At 41.6% G+C, this 17,053-nt stretch overlaps 1 protein-coding gene across 7 annotated transcripts in view; it reads left to right on the forward strand.

The window, feature by feature from the left end:
• kmt2ca (lysine (K)-specific methyltransferase 2Ca) overlaps window positions 1-17,053 on the forward strand; it is a 491,907-nt gene that overhangs the window by 357,988 nt on the left and 116,866 nt on the right. For all 7 annotated transcript variants that reach the window (XR_013889503.1, XM_080213017.1, XM_080213041.1 and 4 more), the window contains 4 exons: window positions 1,288-1,404; window positions 5,990-6,091; window positions 10,878-10,982; window positions 15,997-16,178. Coding sequence is in view for 6 of the 7 variants with exons in the window: in XM_080213017.1 (XP_080069143.1) it covers window positions 1,288-1,404; window positions 5,990-6,091; window positions 10,878-10,982; window positions 15,997-16,178 (506 nt within the window). In the remaining variant the exon portion in view is untranslated. The remainder of the gene's footprint in view (window positions 1-1,287; window positions 1,405-5,989; window positions 6,092-10,877; window positions 10,983-15,996; window positions 16,179-17,053) is intronic.

Raw genomic sequence — 17,053 nt, forward strand, 5'->3', positions numbered from 1 at the left:
GCATATACAACTTCTAAAATATACTGTTCTTGAAATTACCACCATCCTTATTGAAGGTAGATCTCTCCTAATGGCTTTAAAATATAATATATTTTCAAGGAATAAGGTAGGCAATATTGAAGGCAGATAATTCAGTTTTCTTCTTAATATTTATTGACAAAATGTTTACCTATTAAATTTATTTTTAATTTTGCGTAGACTAATATTTGTCATTTTTCTTTATTGTAAAGTAAATCAAGGTAGGCAAGATAAAAACTTAAATGCTGTCAAGATCCTATTGCCACTAAATTACTGACCACCCAACTGGCTCCCACGTCAGCCAACACTCAATGGTTGTCTCTCCTCAGGTTCTGTCCCTGTCTTCAAATGTGCTGTCATCATGCCTCTCCTCAGAAAAACAACCTTTGGCAACTATGCATTGCAAGCTATCACTCCATCACCAACCTCCATTTGCTTTCATCACCTATTTTTCCGTCCTCCTGTCAATTTTCCACCCCAGCACAATATTTAAACAGCTCTCCTAGTGACTGACAAAGGCAAACTATCTCTCATTGTCCTCTTTGACATGTCTGCAGCTTTTGACACAGTTGATTGGACCATTTTCCTCCAGCACCTCTCCACAGTTGACCAGCTGATGGGATGGGACTGCACTCACCCAGTTCTATTCTTAGCTATCAACCGACTGACCATCACACATTGGCTGGCATCACACATTCTACTCTTTGCAGACTTGAGGTGACCCAAGACCCTTCTGCCCCTGTCGAAACTTGCACCAAATCTTTTCACCTATTAGTTCTATGCTTGCTGACCTATTGTAGCCTTTGGTTAAGCAACAGCTGAACTTTAAAATTGACATTCTTATTTTCAAGCCACTTCACCGACTGTGTATCCTTCTGAACTTCAATTTTCTCCAGCCCTAAAACCCTCTTGAGTTATGAGCTCCTATGATTTTGGCCTCTTGAGGGATTCCCAATTATAATTGCAGCTCCATTGGTATGCTTTCAGTGCCTGGACCTAGGCTGTGAAATTCCTTCCTCAAACTGCCTTGCATCTCTTCCTTAAAGACATTCCTTAAAACCTACCTTTTTGACCAAGCTTTTGATCATCTGATTTGTTTCTTCATATGGCTTGGTGTCTTGCTCTGTACTATAATGCCGCTGTAAAGCACCTTATAGTGATGTTTTATTATGTCAAAGACGCTACAAAAATGCAAAATTTTATTAGTTGGAAATATTGTGGGTGTGTTGTATTCTAAACCAGACTTTTCTGAAGTACTGCTTTCAATAGGGTCGTGGTGCTGGCTTTCCTGGGAAGAAGAGGCCACGTGGTACAGGGCACCCGGGTCGGGGAGTTAGAGGCAGGTCGAAACTGAAAAATGGCATTGGTGCTGCTATAACACCAGGAGTAAGTGCACATCTTATTACTGTTTCTGTTTTTCATGATGGATTTTTTCTATTCAAAGGTAGATTAGTCTATCGACTAGTCTTTAAATTTAAGATAATGATTGAATTGAAGATAATGATGCTATGGTGTAATTAGTTATTCATCAAACTGATCCTGGTCATATTAATCTGTTTGAGAGACAGTTTATTGGCCCTGCCAACTGTGTTTGTACTATATTCTGCTTTGATTTTGTAATTTTATCCCCAGTTCCTGTTGACTTGTTTTGTAATGTTACTACTTGACTCCACTTTGCGGGAACATAGGAACAGGAGCAGGCCATTCAGCCCTCAAGTCATGAAGCTAGGTCACGGCTGATCATCCACCTCAATATCATTTTCTGTGCTATCCAATATCCCTTGGCGTCATTTGTGTCTAGAAATCTGTTGATCTCTGTCTTAAACATGCTCAATGACTGAACTTTCACTGCCCACTAGGTTAGAGAAACATTTGCAAATTCTTGCAACCTAAAATCATTGAATCCTACAGTGCAGAAGGAGGCAATTCAACACGTCGAGTCTGCACCGACCACAAACCCACCCAGGCCCTATCCCCATAACACCATTTACCCTAGCTTGTCCCCTGACACTAAGGGGCAGTTTGGCATGGCCAGTCCACCTAACTGCACATCTTCGGACTATCTTGTTTCTTTTATGCCCAGCAGATGGGAGGAAAGGAAACCTATCCTATTTCTTTGACACAAGTGTTTCACAGATGGAACCATGTGATTTCATTATCACCCAGTATTATCAATTGCATTTTATTAAATAGCTTTTAAGATGCCACTTACCACTTGAGTTTAGAAAGCTGAAGTTTTCATTGATTTAATGGGAGAGTGAGGGTGAATCATTATCCTTTTTCTAGTACAACTAATTAAGGAGGTAATTCTCTTCTTCCATGTGCACCCTCCCCTATTTTTTACCTGGTTTAGCGAAACAATTTATGTGGAAAACTGTTCCTTTTGGTTGATTAAGAATATCATTTGGAGGATTTTCAAAAATGCTTAACTAGTGAATTGACTTGTGATAAAAATGATGCTGAAATAATTAATATCAGTATTGGAGAAGTTTCGGAATTATCCTTGGTAGCTGCATTATCCCAGGATGTGTACTTCTGTAAAACAAGTGTAATGTCACTAGTCACAATTTCATCAAAGATTATTGAAAGCAAAATCGAAGGGTGAAAGGTTAAAAATATCATTTACTTATGTATTTACCTGTTGTTTCATATTTTTAAAAGTATTATCCTATTGATCTTCTGTTAACCTTGCCTGGGAAATGGGGTGTCATTCTCCTACTGGTATGATATTCAGCGTGAGGTTCTGAATTTTGACTAATGCTGTTTAAATCAGGATGTGGTGGGTACTGGTATTAATGCCAAAATCTTGCGCAACAAAACTTTCCAAAATAGATGATAAACAATAGGAGAAACTGCTACTGATGAATCAGGCCAAACTACATGTTAGTGGTTTGGATCACACGGTCCAGTTTTTTTATTTATTCGTGGGACATGTGGATCGTTGGCTGGCCAGTATTTATTGCCCATCCGTTTTTACCCTTGGGGTCAGTTTAGCTCAGCTGGCTGGACAGCTGGTTAATGATGCAGAGCAATGGCAGCAGTCTGGGTTCAATTTCTGTACCAGCTGAGGTTATTCATGAAGGCCCCGCCTTGCCCCTCACCTGAGTGTGGTGTTCCTCAGGTTAAATCACCATACACTTCCCTGCACTCCACTCACCCAATCACAACTGCTTAAAGGGGCAAGCAGTCTATGATCATCTGTGATTATGGTAATATTACATACCTTTACAGTCTAATAATTCTTTATCTCAGTTGATTTAGCTGTTCTCAACTCCTATGAAGTGGGAGGTTTGTGGGATGAGGTCCCCTTCAGGTGCCGGGTTCTTAGTTTTAGTTGTTGTTCAGTAGCCCCTACGGAAAGTACACGTAAGCGTGGCTATCGAGCAAGAGCAGCTTTGGACTAGACTGCAATTGTTCCTTGAATAAACTGGGCTTGTACTCGTTAGAGTTTAGAAGAATGAGAGGAGATCTCATTGAGACGTATAAGATGATGAATGGGATGGATAGGATAGAGGTGGAAAGACTCTTCCCGCTCAAAAAAGACAATAGGACTAGGGGGCACAACCTCAAGATAAAAGGGGGGCGGTTTAGAACGGAGTTGAGGAGGAACTTCTTCACTCAAAGGGTGGTGAATCTCTGGAATTCTCTGCCCGTTGAAGTGGTGGAGGCTGCCTCGCTAAATATTTTTAAGACGCGGGTTGATGGGTTTTTGATAGGAGAGGGGATTAAGGGTTATGGGGAGAGGGCGGGAAAGTGGAACTGAGCAGCGACAGATCAGCCATGATCTTATTGAATGGCGGGGCAGGCTCGAAGGGCTGGATGGCCTACTCCTGCTCCTATTTCTTATGTTCTTTCTTAACCAAATTTCTGACACAATTAAGAAAAGTAATCTGAGTGTTTAGAGCGTTGCTTCTTGTCTGAGATAAATTTAGGGATGGGCTATGTTGGGACTTGCAGAGCAGGAATGTTCCAGCATGATTTTCGACTCGTTCCCATTTCTTCATTCAGTTGAGGCTGCAGTGCAGTAGAGGGTTGAGTTGCCATCTGACAGAGGATAATTCCCTTGAGAGAGCCATTGGCCTCATTGATTGCCCTTGCATGGGATTATGGAAGTCTTATTGTTATGTAAATATTCAACCTGTTTAAAGATTGAATAAACTGCTAAGAATGGACGGCATGGTGGCACAGTGGCTAGCACTGCTGCCTCACAGCGCCAGGGACCTGGGTTTGATTCCTGGCCTGGGTCACTGTCTGTTTGGAGTCTGCACGTTGTCCCTGTGTCTGCGTGGGTTGCCTCTGGTTGCTCCAGTTTCCTCCCACTGTCTGAAAGACATGCTGGTTAGGTGCATTGACCCGAACAGGTGCCAGAATGTGGCGACTAGGGGAATTTCACAGTAACTTCATTGCAGTGTTAATGTAAGCCTTGTTTGTGACTAATAAATAAATGTTAAAACTTCTAAGTCATCAAAGAAGAAATAGCGAGGCACCTTGAGAAGAATTGTTTGATAGAGCAGACGCAGCATGGATTCGTTAAGGGGAAGTCGTGTTTGACGAATTTATTGGAATTCTATGAGGATGTGACTAGTGCGGTAGACAGAGGGGAACTGGTGGATGTAGTGTTTCTTGATTTTCAAAAGGCGTTGATAAGGTCCTGCACAAAAGGTTGCTTCAGAAGGTTAGGGGGCGTGGAGTTGGGGGTAAGGTGTTAGCGTGGATAGAGGATTGGTTGTCTAATAGGAGGCAGAGAGTTGGTATCAATGGGTGCTATTCTGATTGGCGGTTGGTAACTAGTGGAGTGCCACAGCGATCGGTGCTGGGGCCTCAGCTATTTACCATTTATATAGATGATCTGGAGGAGGGGGCTGAGTGTAGGGTGACGAAATTTGCTGATGACACAAAGATGAGTGGAAAAGCAAATTGTGCGGAGTCTGCAGAGGGATCTAGATAGGCTGAGCGAGTGGGCGAGGACCTGGCAGATGGAGTACAATGTTAGCAAGTGTGAGGTTATCCACTTTGGCAGGAATAGTAGTAGGAGGGATTACTATTTAAAGGGCGAAAAACTGCAGCGTGCTACGGTGCAGAGGGACCTACGGGTCCTTGTGCATGAGTCGCAAAAACCCAGTCTGCAGGTGCAGCAGGTGGTCAAGAAGGCAAATGGGATGCTGGCCTTTATAGTGAGGGGGATAGAATATAAAGGCAGGGAGGTCTTGCTGCAACTGTACAAGGCACTAGTGAGGCTGCAGCTGGAGTACTGTGTGCAGTTTTGGTCGCCACACTTGCACAAGGATATTTTGGCCTTGGAGGGAGTGCAGAGGAGGTTCACTAGGCTGATACTGGAGATGAGGGGGTTGGACTATGACGAGAGACTAAATAGACTGGGTCTGTACTCGTTGGAGTTTAGAAGAATGAGGGGGGATCTTAGAGACGTATAAGATAATGAAAGGGATGGATTGGATAGAGGTAGAGAGATTCTTCCTGCTCAGAAAGGACAGCAGGACTAGAGGGCACAGCCTCAAGATAAGGGGGGGGGGGAGCAGTTTAGGACAGAGTTGAGGAGGAACTTCATCAAAGGGTGGTGAATCTTTGGAATTCTCTGCCCGTTGAAGTGGTGGCGGCTACCTTGCTAAATATATTTAAGACACGGGTAGGTAGGTTTTAGGTAGACAAGGGAATTAAGGGTTATGGGGAGAAAGCGGGAAAGTGGAACTGAGCCACTTCAGATTAGCCATGATCTTTTTGAATGGCAGGGGGGGCTCGAAGGGCTAGATGGCCTACTCCTGCTCCTACTTCTTATGTTCTTTAAGTAATCTACCCGTAGTGTTAAAGACAAGCAGGTGTTGAGAGACATGCTGGAGCAGTCTAAGAAAAGTCACTGGGTACCCTTCCTTTTGACTGATGTGCTTTATTGAAGGATGTGAGTTTATTTAATCAGAAAAGATAGCTAATACCAATTGTGCACTTCCTACTGTAGGCTGGTGTCATGGAGATGATCGTTAATAAGGATGAGGATGAAAACTCAATGCACAACACCGTTGTTTTGTTCTCTACAAGTGATAAATTCACTCTAAAACAGGTAAGGAATATTCTCAGTTAAATAATAAAACATTAGATTAGTAGAAACCTAGTTGCCTTTGACAATCTAAAGCATAATCTTCAAAATTAGGGCTCATAGGACTGGGGGTTGCATCTTGATTGACAAATGATTGGTGAACAGATTTTTAAAAAGTGGAAATAAATGGATCATTCTCAGGATAGCAGACTGTGACTATTGAGATACCTCAGCTCAGGCCTCAGCTATTTATAATCTAGATTCATGATTTAGATGATGGGACCAGGTGTACTGCGCCCAAGTTTGCTGTTAATGCAAAATTAAGTGGCATAATAAGCTGCGAGGAGGACACAAAGAAGCTGCAAATGGTCATAGACAGGCTTAAGTGAGTGAGCAAGAACATGGCAGACCAAATATAATGTGGAGTTATCTGCTTTGGGAGGGAACATTAAAAAGCAGAATATTTTTTCAGTAAGAGAGATTGGGAAATGTTAGCATTCAGAGACACTTGGTTGCTCTTGAACATGAGTCACAGAAAGTAAACATGTGTACATAGAACATAGAACATTACAGCGCAGAACAGGCCCTTCGGCCCACGATGTTGCGCCGACCAGTTAAAAAACAATGACCCACTAACCTAAACCAATCCCTTTTCGTCCATAAACCTATCCACGGATCTCTTAAACGCCCCCAAACTAGGCGCATTTACAACTGCAGCAGGCAGGGCATTCCAATCCCTCACCACCCTCTGGGTAAAGAACCTACCCCTGACATCCGTCCTATAACTACCCCCCCTTAATTTAAAGCCATGCCCCCTCGTGCTAGCTTTCTCCATCCGAGGAAAAAGGCTATCACTATCCACCCTATCTAAACCTCTAATCATCTTATATGTTTCAATAAGATCCCCTCTTAGCCACCTTCTTTCCAGCGAAAACAACCCCAAATCCCTCAGCCTCTCCTCATAGGACCTCCCCTCCATACCAGGCAACATCCTGGTAAACCTCCTCTGCACCCTCTCCAAAGCCTCCACATCCTTCCTGTAATGTGGGGACCAGAACTGCACACAGTACTCCAAGTGCGGCCGCACCAGAGTTGTGTACAGTTGCAACATAACGCTGCGACTCCTAAATTCAGTCCCCCACCAATAAACGCCAAGACACCGTATGCCTTCTTAACAACCTTATCTACTTGATTCCCAACTTTCAGGGATCTTTGTACACATACACCTAGATCCCTCTGTTCATCCACACTATTCAAAGTCCTCCCGTTAGCCCTATACTCGACACATCTGTTATTCCTACCAAAGTGAATGACCTCACACTTCTCCGCATTAAACTCCATCCGCCACCTCTCGGCCCAGCTCTGCAACCTGTCTAAGTCTTCCTGCAAACTATGACACCCTTCCTCACTATCTACCACACCTCTGACTTTGGTGTCATCAGCAAATTTACTAATCCACCCAACTATACCCTCATCCAGATCATTAATAAAAATTACAAACAGCAGTGGCCCTAAAACAGATCCCTGAGGCACATCACTCGTAACCGAACTCCATGATGAATATTTACCATCAACCACCACCCTCTGTCTCCTATCCGCTAGCCAATTCCTGATCCAATTCCCTAGATCTCCCCCAATCCCATACATCTGCATTTTTTGCAGAAGCCTACCATGGTGAACCTTATCAAACGCCTTACTAAAATCCATATACACCATGTCCACTGCCTTACCCCCATCCACCTCTTTGGTCACTTTCTCAAAAAACTCAATAAGGTTAGTAAGGCACGACCTACCCGCCACAAAACCATGCTGACTATCTCCAATCAATTTATTACTCTCCAAATAACTATAAATCCTATCCCTAATAATTTTTTCTAAAACCTTGCCCACAACAGAAGTGAGACTCACCGGTCTATAATTCCCGGGGAAGTCTCTATTCCCCTTCTTAAACAATGGGACAACATTCGCTAACCTCCAATCTTCCGGTACTATACCAGAGGCCAACGACGACCTGAAGATCAGAGCCAGAGGCTCTGCAATCACTTTTCTTGCCTCCCAGAGAATCCTGGGGTAAATCCCATCCGGTGTAAGCAGCAAGCTTTTTCCTTTCCCTTTAAGGGATTAGAGTACAATAGTAAACAAGCCTTACTATGATTATATAGGACCTTGCACCTGGAATACTACATCTGGATTGATCTCCATACTTAAGAAAGGATATACTTGTCTTGGAAAGGATGCAACAAAGATTGACCTCATTTGATTCCTGAGTTCAGGGGGTTGTCCTATAAAGAGAAGTTGAGTATGCTAGGCTGAGGGGAAGGATGATGCAAGTATAGAAATCAGAGAGGGGAACCGAGATATAATTGAACACATTAGCATTGGGAGGGAGGGAGGGGGTTTTAGCGGGCCGAAAAGTGGAAAAGTCCTAGGCCCAGAGGAGGTGTATCCCAGGCTGCACGAGGCAGGGGAGGAGATTGCAGAGGCCCCAGCGCTAATTTTCAAATCCTCTGTGGCCACAGGAGAAGCTAGAGAACTGTGTGCAGTTCTGATTGCCGTACTCTTGGAAGTGATTGAACTAGAAAGGGTGCAGAGAGTATTCACCAGGATGTTGTCTGGGCTGGAGTGTTTCAGCTTTGAAGAGGGGCTGGTTATTCTAAGGTTGCAGACAAGTTGAGGGGAGACCTGATTGAGGTGAACAAAATTGAGGGGCATAAATACAGTAGATAGGAAGGAACATTTTCCCTTAATAGAGGGGTGAATAACCCAAGGGGCATAGATTTAAGGTCAGTGGGAGGAGATTTGAGGAAAAACTTTTTCACCCAGAAGGTAATGGGAATCTGGAACTCACTGCCTGAAAGGATAGTAGAGGTGGGAACTGTCACAACATTTAAGAAGCATTTAGATGAGCACTTGAAATGTCAGAGCAAACGAGGCTATGGACCAAATGCTGGAAAATTGCATTAGAACAGGTAAGCGCTTACTGGCCGGCACAGATATGGTAGGGCGAAAGCATGAGTCGTGATTTCATTGACAGATATAAAATGTTTCAAGGAAGTAGAAGCCGGGAAGATGTTTCTAGCTGGGAGTCCAGAACTAGCGGTTGCGGTATCAAAATAAATAAATTAGACAAAATGATTGTGAACCTTTAGAATTGTTTGTGTCACAGCTTTAGATACTTGTCCTTGAGTCTTTCAAAGAGGATAATAGATTATTGGGTAATAAGGGAGCTAAGAGATATAGGAAATAGTACTGGAAGGTGGAGTTTAGGTAATATAAATGATCAGCCAGGATATTATGGAATGCCAGGTCAGGGCCAAAGAACACTCCATCCTTATTTCTTAGATTCCTTATCCTGTAAGCTCAGCACTGTACAAAGCCAACTACAATTAGATAAATGATTGACATACTGTTTGACTGGATCTTTACTATGATCTTTTTGATTTTTAAATAATATGACCAAGATTTATACTGGGAATGGAAGATTACAGAGTGTTATGCTCATGTAGCAAAAGCCTCAAACCTCCATCTAAAAAAAAGAATGCTGCTTAGTCAGTAACTGTCAACCTATAGCCTCAGTGATAATAGGGTGGAAGTAAATATCGGGATATTCAAACACTCAAGTTATAAAAAAAACTTAACTCGACAACAGTAAGGAAATGATCACAGTCTCTGTTCTGTTTCAGTGATTATGATATGATCTTGCAGAGACATAGAGGTTTATAGCATGGAAACAGGCCCTTCAACCCAACTTGTCAATGCTACCCCTTTTTTAACCCCTAAACTAGCCCCAGTTGCCGCATTTGACCAATGTCCCTCTATACCCATCTTACCTATGTAACTGTCTAAACACATTTTAAAAAATGAAATTGTACCTGCTTCTACTACTACCTCTGGCATCTTGTTCCAGACACTCCCCACCATCTGTGTGAAGAAATTGGCCCTCTGGACCCTTTTGTATCTCTCCCCTCTCACCTTAAACCTATGCCCTCTAGTTTTAGACTCCCCTGTCTTTGGGAAAAGATATTGACTATCTACCTGATCTATGACCCTCTTTACTTTATAGACCTCTATAAGACCACCCCCTCAGTCTCCCACGCTCCAGAGAAAAAAATCCCAGTCTATCCAGCCTCTCCTTATAACTCAAACCATCAAATTCTGGTAGCATCCTAGTAAATGTTTTTCTGCATTCTTTCTAGTTTAAAATATCCTTTTCTATAATCAGGTGACCAGAACTATACACAGTATTCCAAGTGTGGCCTTACCAATGTCTTGTACCACTTCAACAAGGCTTCCCAACTCCTGTATTCAGTGTTCTGACCATGAAACCGAACATGCCGAATGCCTTCTTTACCACTCTATCCACCTGTAACTCCACTTTCAAGGATCTTGGCTGATTTATTTGCTTTGTATATCAACTTGTAGCTATAAAGCATCCTTAATGAAAAATTAAAATTCATGTAGAGTGGCTAAAGGAAAGGACGATGAACAGGGACGTAATTTGGAAGCGCAATGAAATTCTGGCCAAAAAGCTTGCTTTTGGAGAAATTTTAAAAGCTGTGGAGGTGCTATCACCAAAAACTTATTGAGTGGGATTTTCCAGCTGCACTTACCCCAAAACTGGAATATCCCGCCTCAGGTCAATAGAACTTTGCATGATTGTCGTGTCCCCTCCCCATGCGCATGGCAGCGGGATGGGAGAATTCTGGTGATTAACCATTTCAATCTCCTGTATCAATTGAAAGAATAGGTTTCCTCTCCATAAGCATGAATAGCTGGGTATTGTTTGACTTGTTGATTCATGTAATTTCAGGATATGTGTGTTGTGTGTGGAAGCTTTGGAAAAGGTTCCGAAGGACGACTGCTTGTTTGCTCTCAGTGTGGCCAATGTTATCATCCCTACTGTGTCAGTATTAAGGTAAGAGATGTTCCTGCTTGAGTTGAATCTGAAGGATGTAGTTTAAGTTGTGAAATTTTTAATCCAAGTTACTGGACTAGTGCTCAGTGATTATGTTACTGGACTGGCAATCCAAAGCTGTGAACTGATGTGACAGAGGCATGAGTCCAAATGCCCCCAGAGCAGTGGAAAATTTGAATTCAGTTAATTAAATAAATCTGTCATTAGTGTTGACTACATAATTGTTGTAAAAACCCCTTCCAGATAAAGCTGCAATTCACTTGCACTTTTGTTCAACTTGGTCTGCTGCATTCGTTGCTCCCAATGTGGCCATACTGGGGAGACTAAACACGGGGTGAGCACTTTGCAGAACACTTTCACTTAGTTCACACATGATCCTGACCTTTTTTATACTTGCCATTTCAGTTCACCATCTTGCTCTCATGCCCACATTTCAGACCTTGGCCTGCTGCAGTGTTTCAGTGAAGCCCAATGCAAACTGGAGGAACAGCACCTCAACTTATGATTAGACACTTTACAGCTCTCTGGACGCAACATTGAGTCCAACAAGTTCAGACCATAAACTCTGTCCTCCATTTTGATTTTCTTTCCCCAATCCCATTCCTCCATTTGGAAAGATGCAGTTTAATCCGGGATAGTCAGCACAGTTTCATGAGGGGTAAGTCTGGCCTCTCAAATTTGATTGAATTCTTTGAAGAGGTAACTAAGTGTGTAAACGAAGGTAAAGCAGTTGATGTCATATGCATGGATTTTAGTAAGGCGTTTGATAAGGTTCCCCGTGGTAGGCTCATGAAGAAGATACGAAGGTGTGAGATAGAAGGAAATTTGGCTGATTGGATAAGTAACTGACAGTCTCGTAGAAGACAGAGGGTGGTGGTGGAGGGGAAATTTTCAGACTGGAGGCCAATTACCAGTAGTGTACCACAGGGATCAGTGCTGGGTCCTCTGCTGTTTGTGATTTTTATCAATGACTTGGAAGAGGAGGCTGAAGGGTGGGTTAGTAAAACCTGTTGATGACTCCAAGATTGGTGGAGTAGTGGATGAAGTGGAGGGCTCTTGTAGACTGCAAAGAGACATTGATAGGATACAGCGCTGGGCAGAAAAGTGGCAGATGGAGTTTAACCCTGATCAGTGCGAGATAATTCATTTTGGCAGGACAAATTTGAATGTGGATCACAGGGTCAACAGCAGGGTTCTGAGGAATGTGGAGGAATAGAGAGATCTCGGGGTTCATATCCACAGATCTCTGATGGTTGCCACTCAAGTGGATAGAGTCATGAAGAAGGCTTATAGTGTGTTAGCACTTATTAACAGGGAATTTGAATTTAAGAGCTGTGGGGTTATGCTGCAACTTTACAGGACCTTGGTGAGACCACATTTGGAAAATTTTGTGCAGTTCTGATCACCTCACCATAAGAAGGATGTGGAAGCATTGGAGAGAGCGCAGAGAAGATTAACCACGATGCTGCCTGGTTTAGAGGGTAGGTCTTATGAGGAAAGGTTGAGGGGGCTGGGGCTTTCCTTTTTAGAACGGAGGAGGATGAGAGGTGACTTAGTAGAGGTTTATAAGATGATGAGAGGGATTGATAGAGTGTATGTGCAGAGACTATTTCCTTGGGTGGATGTAGCTGTTACTAGGGGGCATAACTTTAAAGTTCATGGTGGGAGATATAGGAGGGATGTCCAAGGTAGATTCTTTAATCAGAGAGAGGTTGGGGTGTGGAATGCATTGCCTGCTATGATAATGGAGTTGGACACTTTAGGAACTTTCAAGCGTTTATTGGATAGGCGCGTGGAGCACACCAGAATGATGGGGAGTGGAATAGCTTGATCTTGGATTTAGACATAGCTCAGCACAACACTGAAGGCCAAAGGGCTGTATTGTGCTGTACTGTTTCATGTTCTATCTTCTCCTGCCACAGGTCCAGTCTGTAACTCTTTGCTTTCAGAGAGCATCGCCCTTTGTGCTGCTATTAACATATTCTGCTATCTTACCTTTTATGTACTATTAGCTTCATCCTTTAACACAATCATTACCACTTTCTTTATTTTGCGCCCATCATATTTGTCAAATCTCTCCTAAGCTCCCACCTGTCCTATTTGTCTTCATCTGTTCCACACCCTCTTCAACGTCCATCGCATTTCTACCTCTTTTCAGCTCTGAAAAAGAGTCATATGGATTCATAACTTTAACTGATGCTGCCATAACTACTGAGTTTTTGCAGCATCTTCGTGTTTATTTAAAATTTCCAGCATCTGCATCATTTTAGTTTCATTATGTTGTAAAAGCGCCAGACCTGTACATGACTCCAGACCCACAGTGATGTGGTTGGCTCTTAACTGTCCTCTGAAATGTCCTGTCAAACCACTCAGTTGTACCAACCAGCTATAATAGAGTATAATTACTGTTGGAATGCTCTCACACAGACTTCAGCACCTCAACCTTCTTGAGAATAGTTAGGGATGAGCCATTGGCATCCAAATCCTGTGAACAAAGCTTTAAAAAAAGAAAATCACTGCAACTGAGTGGAAGAATTCTCATCTTCCCTCTAAATGTTTTGCCAATTATTTTGAATCTATAATTTCTGATTATTTATTGATCCAGAGGGAATAGTTTATATTTACCTATCCTATTAAAACCTCTCACTTGAAAATCTCTATTACGTCCTGTTTTATCCTTCCCAGTTCCACAATACTCTCAACTTTCCAACCTCTAATCATCACAAGATGACTCTCACCTTTGATATTGCTCCTCTGGAACCCTTTACAATTTTTAGCAAAACTTGTTGCAGTAGGACTGCAAATTATTGATTTTCAATAGATACATCTGTTTCAAAATTCATATTCTGAATTTTAAAAATTGATTATCTTCAAATGTTTAGGAAGGACTGAAATGAGTCCCACATTTAATCTGTAAATTTTGACGACATGCTTACTTACAAACTGAAATGTCAGTTTGCCTTTCACCAACACTCCCCACATCTGCCCTTGGTAATTGAGATGAAGAGACATTCTCCCTGTCAGGAAGCACACTTTAGTTTATGGTCAACATTTGATATTTGCTGCATGCATCAATATCTTGATACCTGAGTATTAGATAGTGAGAAAATTGAATCAGACTTGGTGTCTGTAACTGAAGTAATTGTGAATCACCAACTGAGGAAAGAGGAGAATTTATTAAAGCCAATCTCGCCCATAAAAGTTGCAAATTTTATTGTTGCATGTAATTTTCTTTAGCACTATGCACAGATCAGTCTAGTGAAACAAAGGAAGAATTTGTTAACATGCTTCATGATTTAGTCAGCTAATACATACAACACTAATTGCTGCATTCCCCTGGTTGTATGTTGTTTCTTTAAGAGATTAACTAATTGATGAATTTAATTATCTTCCTGGCAGAAAGGGAATTTGGGTATATGGCTGTAGCAGAGGAAGATACAAGGATGGGAGAGGAGGAATGCTGCAGGATTTGTTCTGGATGGTTCTATCAAAGAGCCAGTAGAAAGGCCTCCTTTGTGAAACTTACATAGCTCTTCAGGTCTCAACTTAAGTTGCAAACATTCTGTTTTTCCAAAGTACCTTTGGTATCTCAACATTTGCTTTGAATCTGCTGACTAAAAATATCTTCATTGAGCCCTTGATAATACTGCTCTGATGTTGCCTTGCAGAAAGGCCTTTTCTCTTATACTGTGTACATGAACTTGTGTAAAAATCTAACCCATGGTTTTTGGCTTGAAAAAATGTTTTTTCATATAGCTCATGTAAAAGTCAATCCTACTTTTTCAGAGATCAAAGCCAAAGATTTCAGAACCAAGTATAATCTCTACAGTCACATCAAAAACCTCAATTCATTATTCATTTAAAAGTTACACCTCCCATATTTCCTCCAGCTCCTACTCGTCAATGAAGACAGGAAGAATGTAGATTGATCTTGATTTTTAAGAACCACAGAAACTGACAGATCAGAGAAGGATAGTAAACAGTTTACATGAAAGCAGGATGCAGGGACCATCTTCCAGAACAATCTTCAAATAAATGAATACCCAGGTCTTGCATATTCAATTACCGCTCTCAGCCTGGAAGTTCAGGCCATGCCATTCTCGCACTTGAGTGCTGACTCAGTGTGATTGTGCTGCCTAGGTAAAGATCTGGGAGCTCTAAGTCGATATCTTCTAATATTGCAACCCTCCCCTCTCCTTCCCCTGGCCCCTGAGCAACATTGAAACCACAGTCTCCTTTTGAAGGTGATGTCTTATGCCAAGGTACAATTCTGCTGACAATTCCGAGGATTCAGAGGCCAACTTCACTGATTCCCTTGCAGCCCTAGTTAAGGTTAACCGTCTCAGTATAAGTTAGAGATTGAACATGAGTTATTTAGTGCATATATATTGCAGTAGTGAAACACAACATATGCCAAATGGAGTACATTTGGCATGACTGCATTTCTAGATGTATTTGCAAATACTTTTTCCTATTCATTTAATTAGCATATTTAAAATTTTCTCTGGCAGTATTCTTTGCTAGTCATGATATGGCGATGCTGGCGTTGAACTGGGGTAAACACAGTAAGAAGTCCCTCAACACCAGGTAAAAGTCTAACAGGTTTATTTGGTAACAAAAGCCACTCTTTGTGGCTTTTGCTACCAAGTAAACCTTCTGGACTTTAACCTGGTATTGTGAGACTTCTTAGAGTATTCTTTGCTATAGAGGATTTTCCATATATAAAGCTTACTTCTGATTCTTGTCAAACAGGTTCACCATTTATTAGTCTTAACTGCTAATAGAGCAGCTTTTTTCACCTTTCAAGCGCTAATATGTTTAGCTGCAGACAGTGATTATAGAAATATTTTCAAATTGGTGCTTATGTGTGGATGGCTAGCTTATGAATGATGCATCGGGGTCTACTCTTCTATTAGATACCACCTCATGTTCCTAGTCAGTAGACTGAGGGTGTAGACTGCAACGTAAACTTGATGTGGAGGATAAGCATTGAGACTTTTTTCTTCTCCTGCAGATCACCAAAGTGGTGCTGAGTAAAGGCTGGCGATGTCTAGAATGTACAGTGTGCGAGTCCTGTGGGAAAGCCTCTGATCCAGGTCGTTTGCTTCTCTGTGATGATTGTGACATCAGCTATCACACTTATTGCTTGGATCCACCTTTACAGACAGTCCCAAAAGGTGGCTGGAAATGTCGATGGTACGTTCATTTAGGAAAGATGAATATTCTTGGAAAAGTACAGTTGAAAACAATACATATAAAAGCAGTAACAGTAAAACAGGCAGTAAATAGCTTATTTGGATAATTGTCTATCATGCTGAGAAATTTGTAATTGGGATATGATTGAATAAAATAATATTATTAGTAAAGTGAAGGAAGACCTAAACATAAATTGCAGCAGTGGGGCATTACTAGTTTATTTAAAAATTAGGCTTTTATAAAGAAGCCTACTAATTTGGTCAGGTGTATATAAATTTAGGCACCCTAGATATATATACACCTGACCAAATTAGTAGGCTTCTTTATAAAATCCTAATTTTTAAAGAAACTAGCTGACCATTTAAAGTGACAAACTCAACGTTGTTGAAACTCATCACAGATATTTCAAAAGATTAATTGAAAATCATTTCAGTATTACAGTTGAAGAAAACTATTAATATAATTTTCACCTTCTCAGCAGATGTGTCTGAAGTAACACCACAGAAAGGCAGCAAGTTTAATGGAGGCATTGCAGTGTTTACCAAGGTTTATATTCTGGTCAAAGACTTTATATTAATATATACAGGTAGCATAGAGGGTGCAACTAAAGTAACTTTAGTGAAGAATGAAGTCCGATTGATTACAGATTGGGAGGAAAATGTGGAAATGGGCTCTTCATGTTGCAACAGTTACATTTGGTGCTTTTGACAGGAGACACATAGCTACCTGGGGATGTGCAAGCTGGAGGAACAGGCGTGTTTTTAAGTGAGGGGAATTATCTGATGTGGAGCATCATATTGTGCTTGGCATCAACCAAATCGTTCACATTTTGGGCATGAGGCTATGTGCAAGAGTTGGACCAAATTGTGGTAATG

The sequence above is a fragment of the Carcharhinus amblyrhynchos genome, chromosome 2, assembly GCF_965287045.1.
Source record: "Carcharhinus amblyrhynchos chromosome 2, sCarAmb.v2.hapA, whole genome shotgun sequence".
In the NCBI taxonomy this organism is placed as follows: domain Eukaryota; kingdom Metazoa; phylum Chordata; class Chondrichthyes; order Carcharhiniformes; family Carcharhinidae; genus Carcharhinus; species Carcharhinus amblyrhynchos.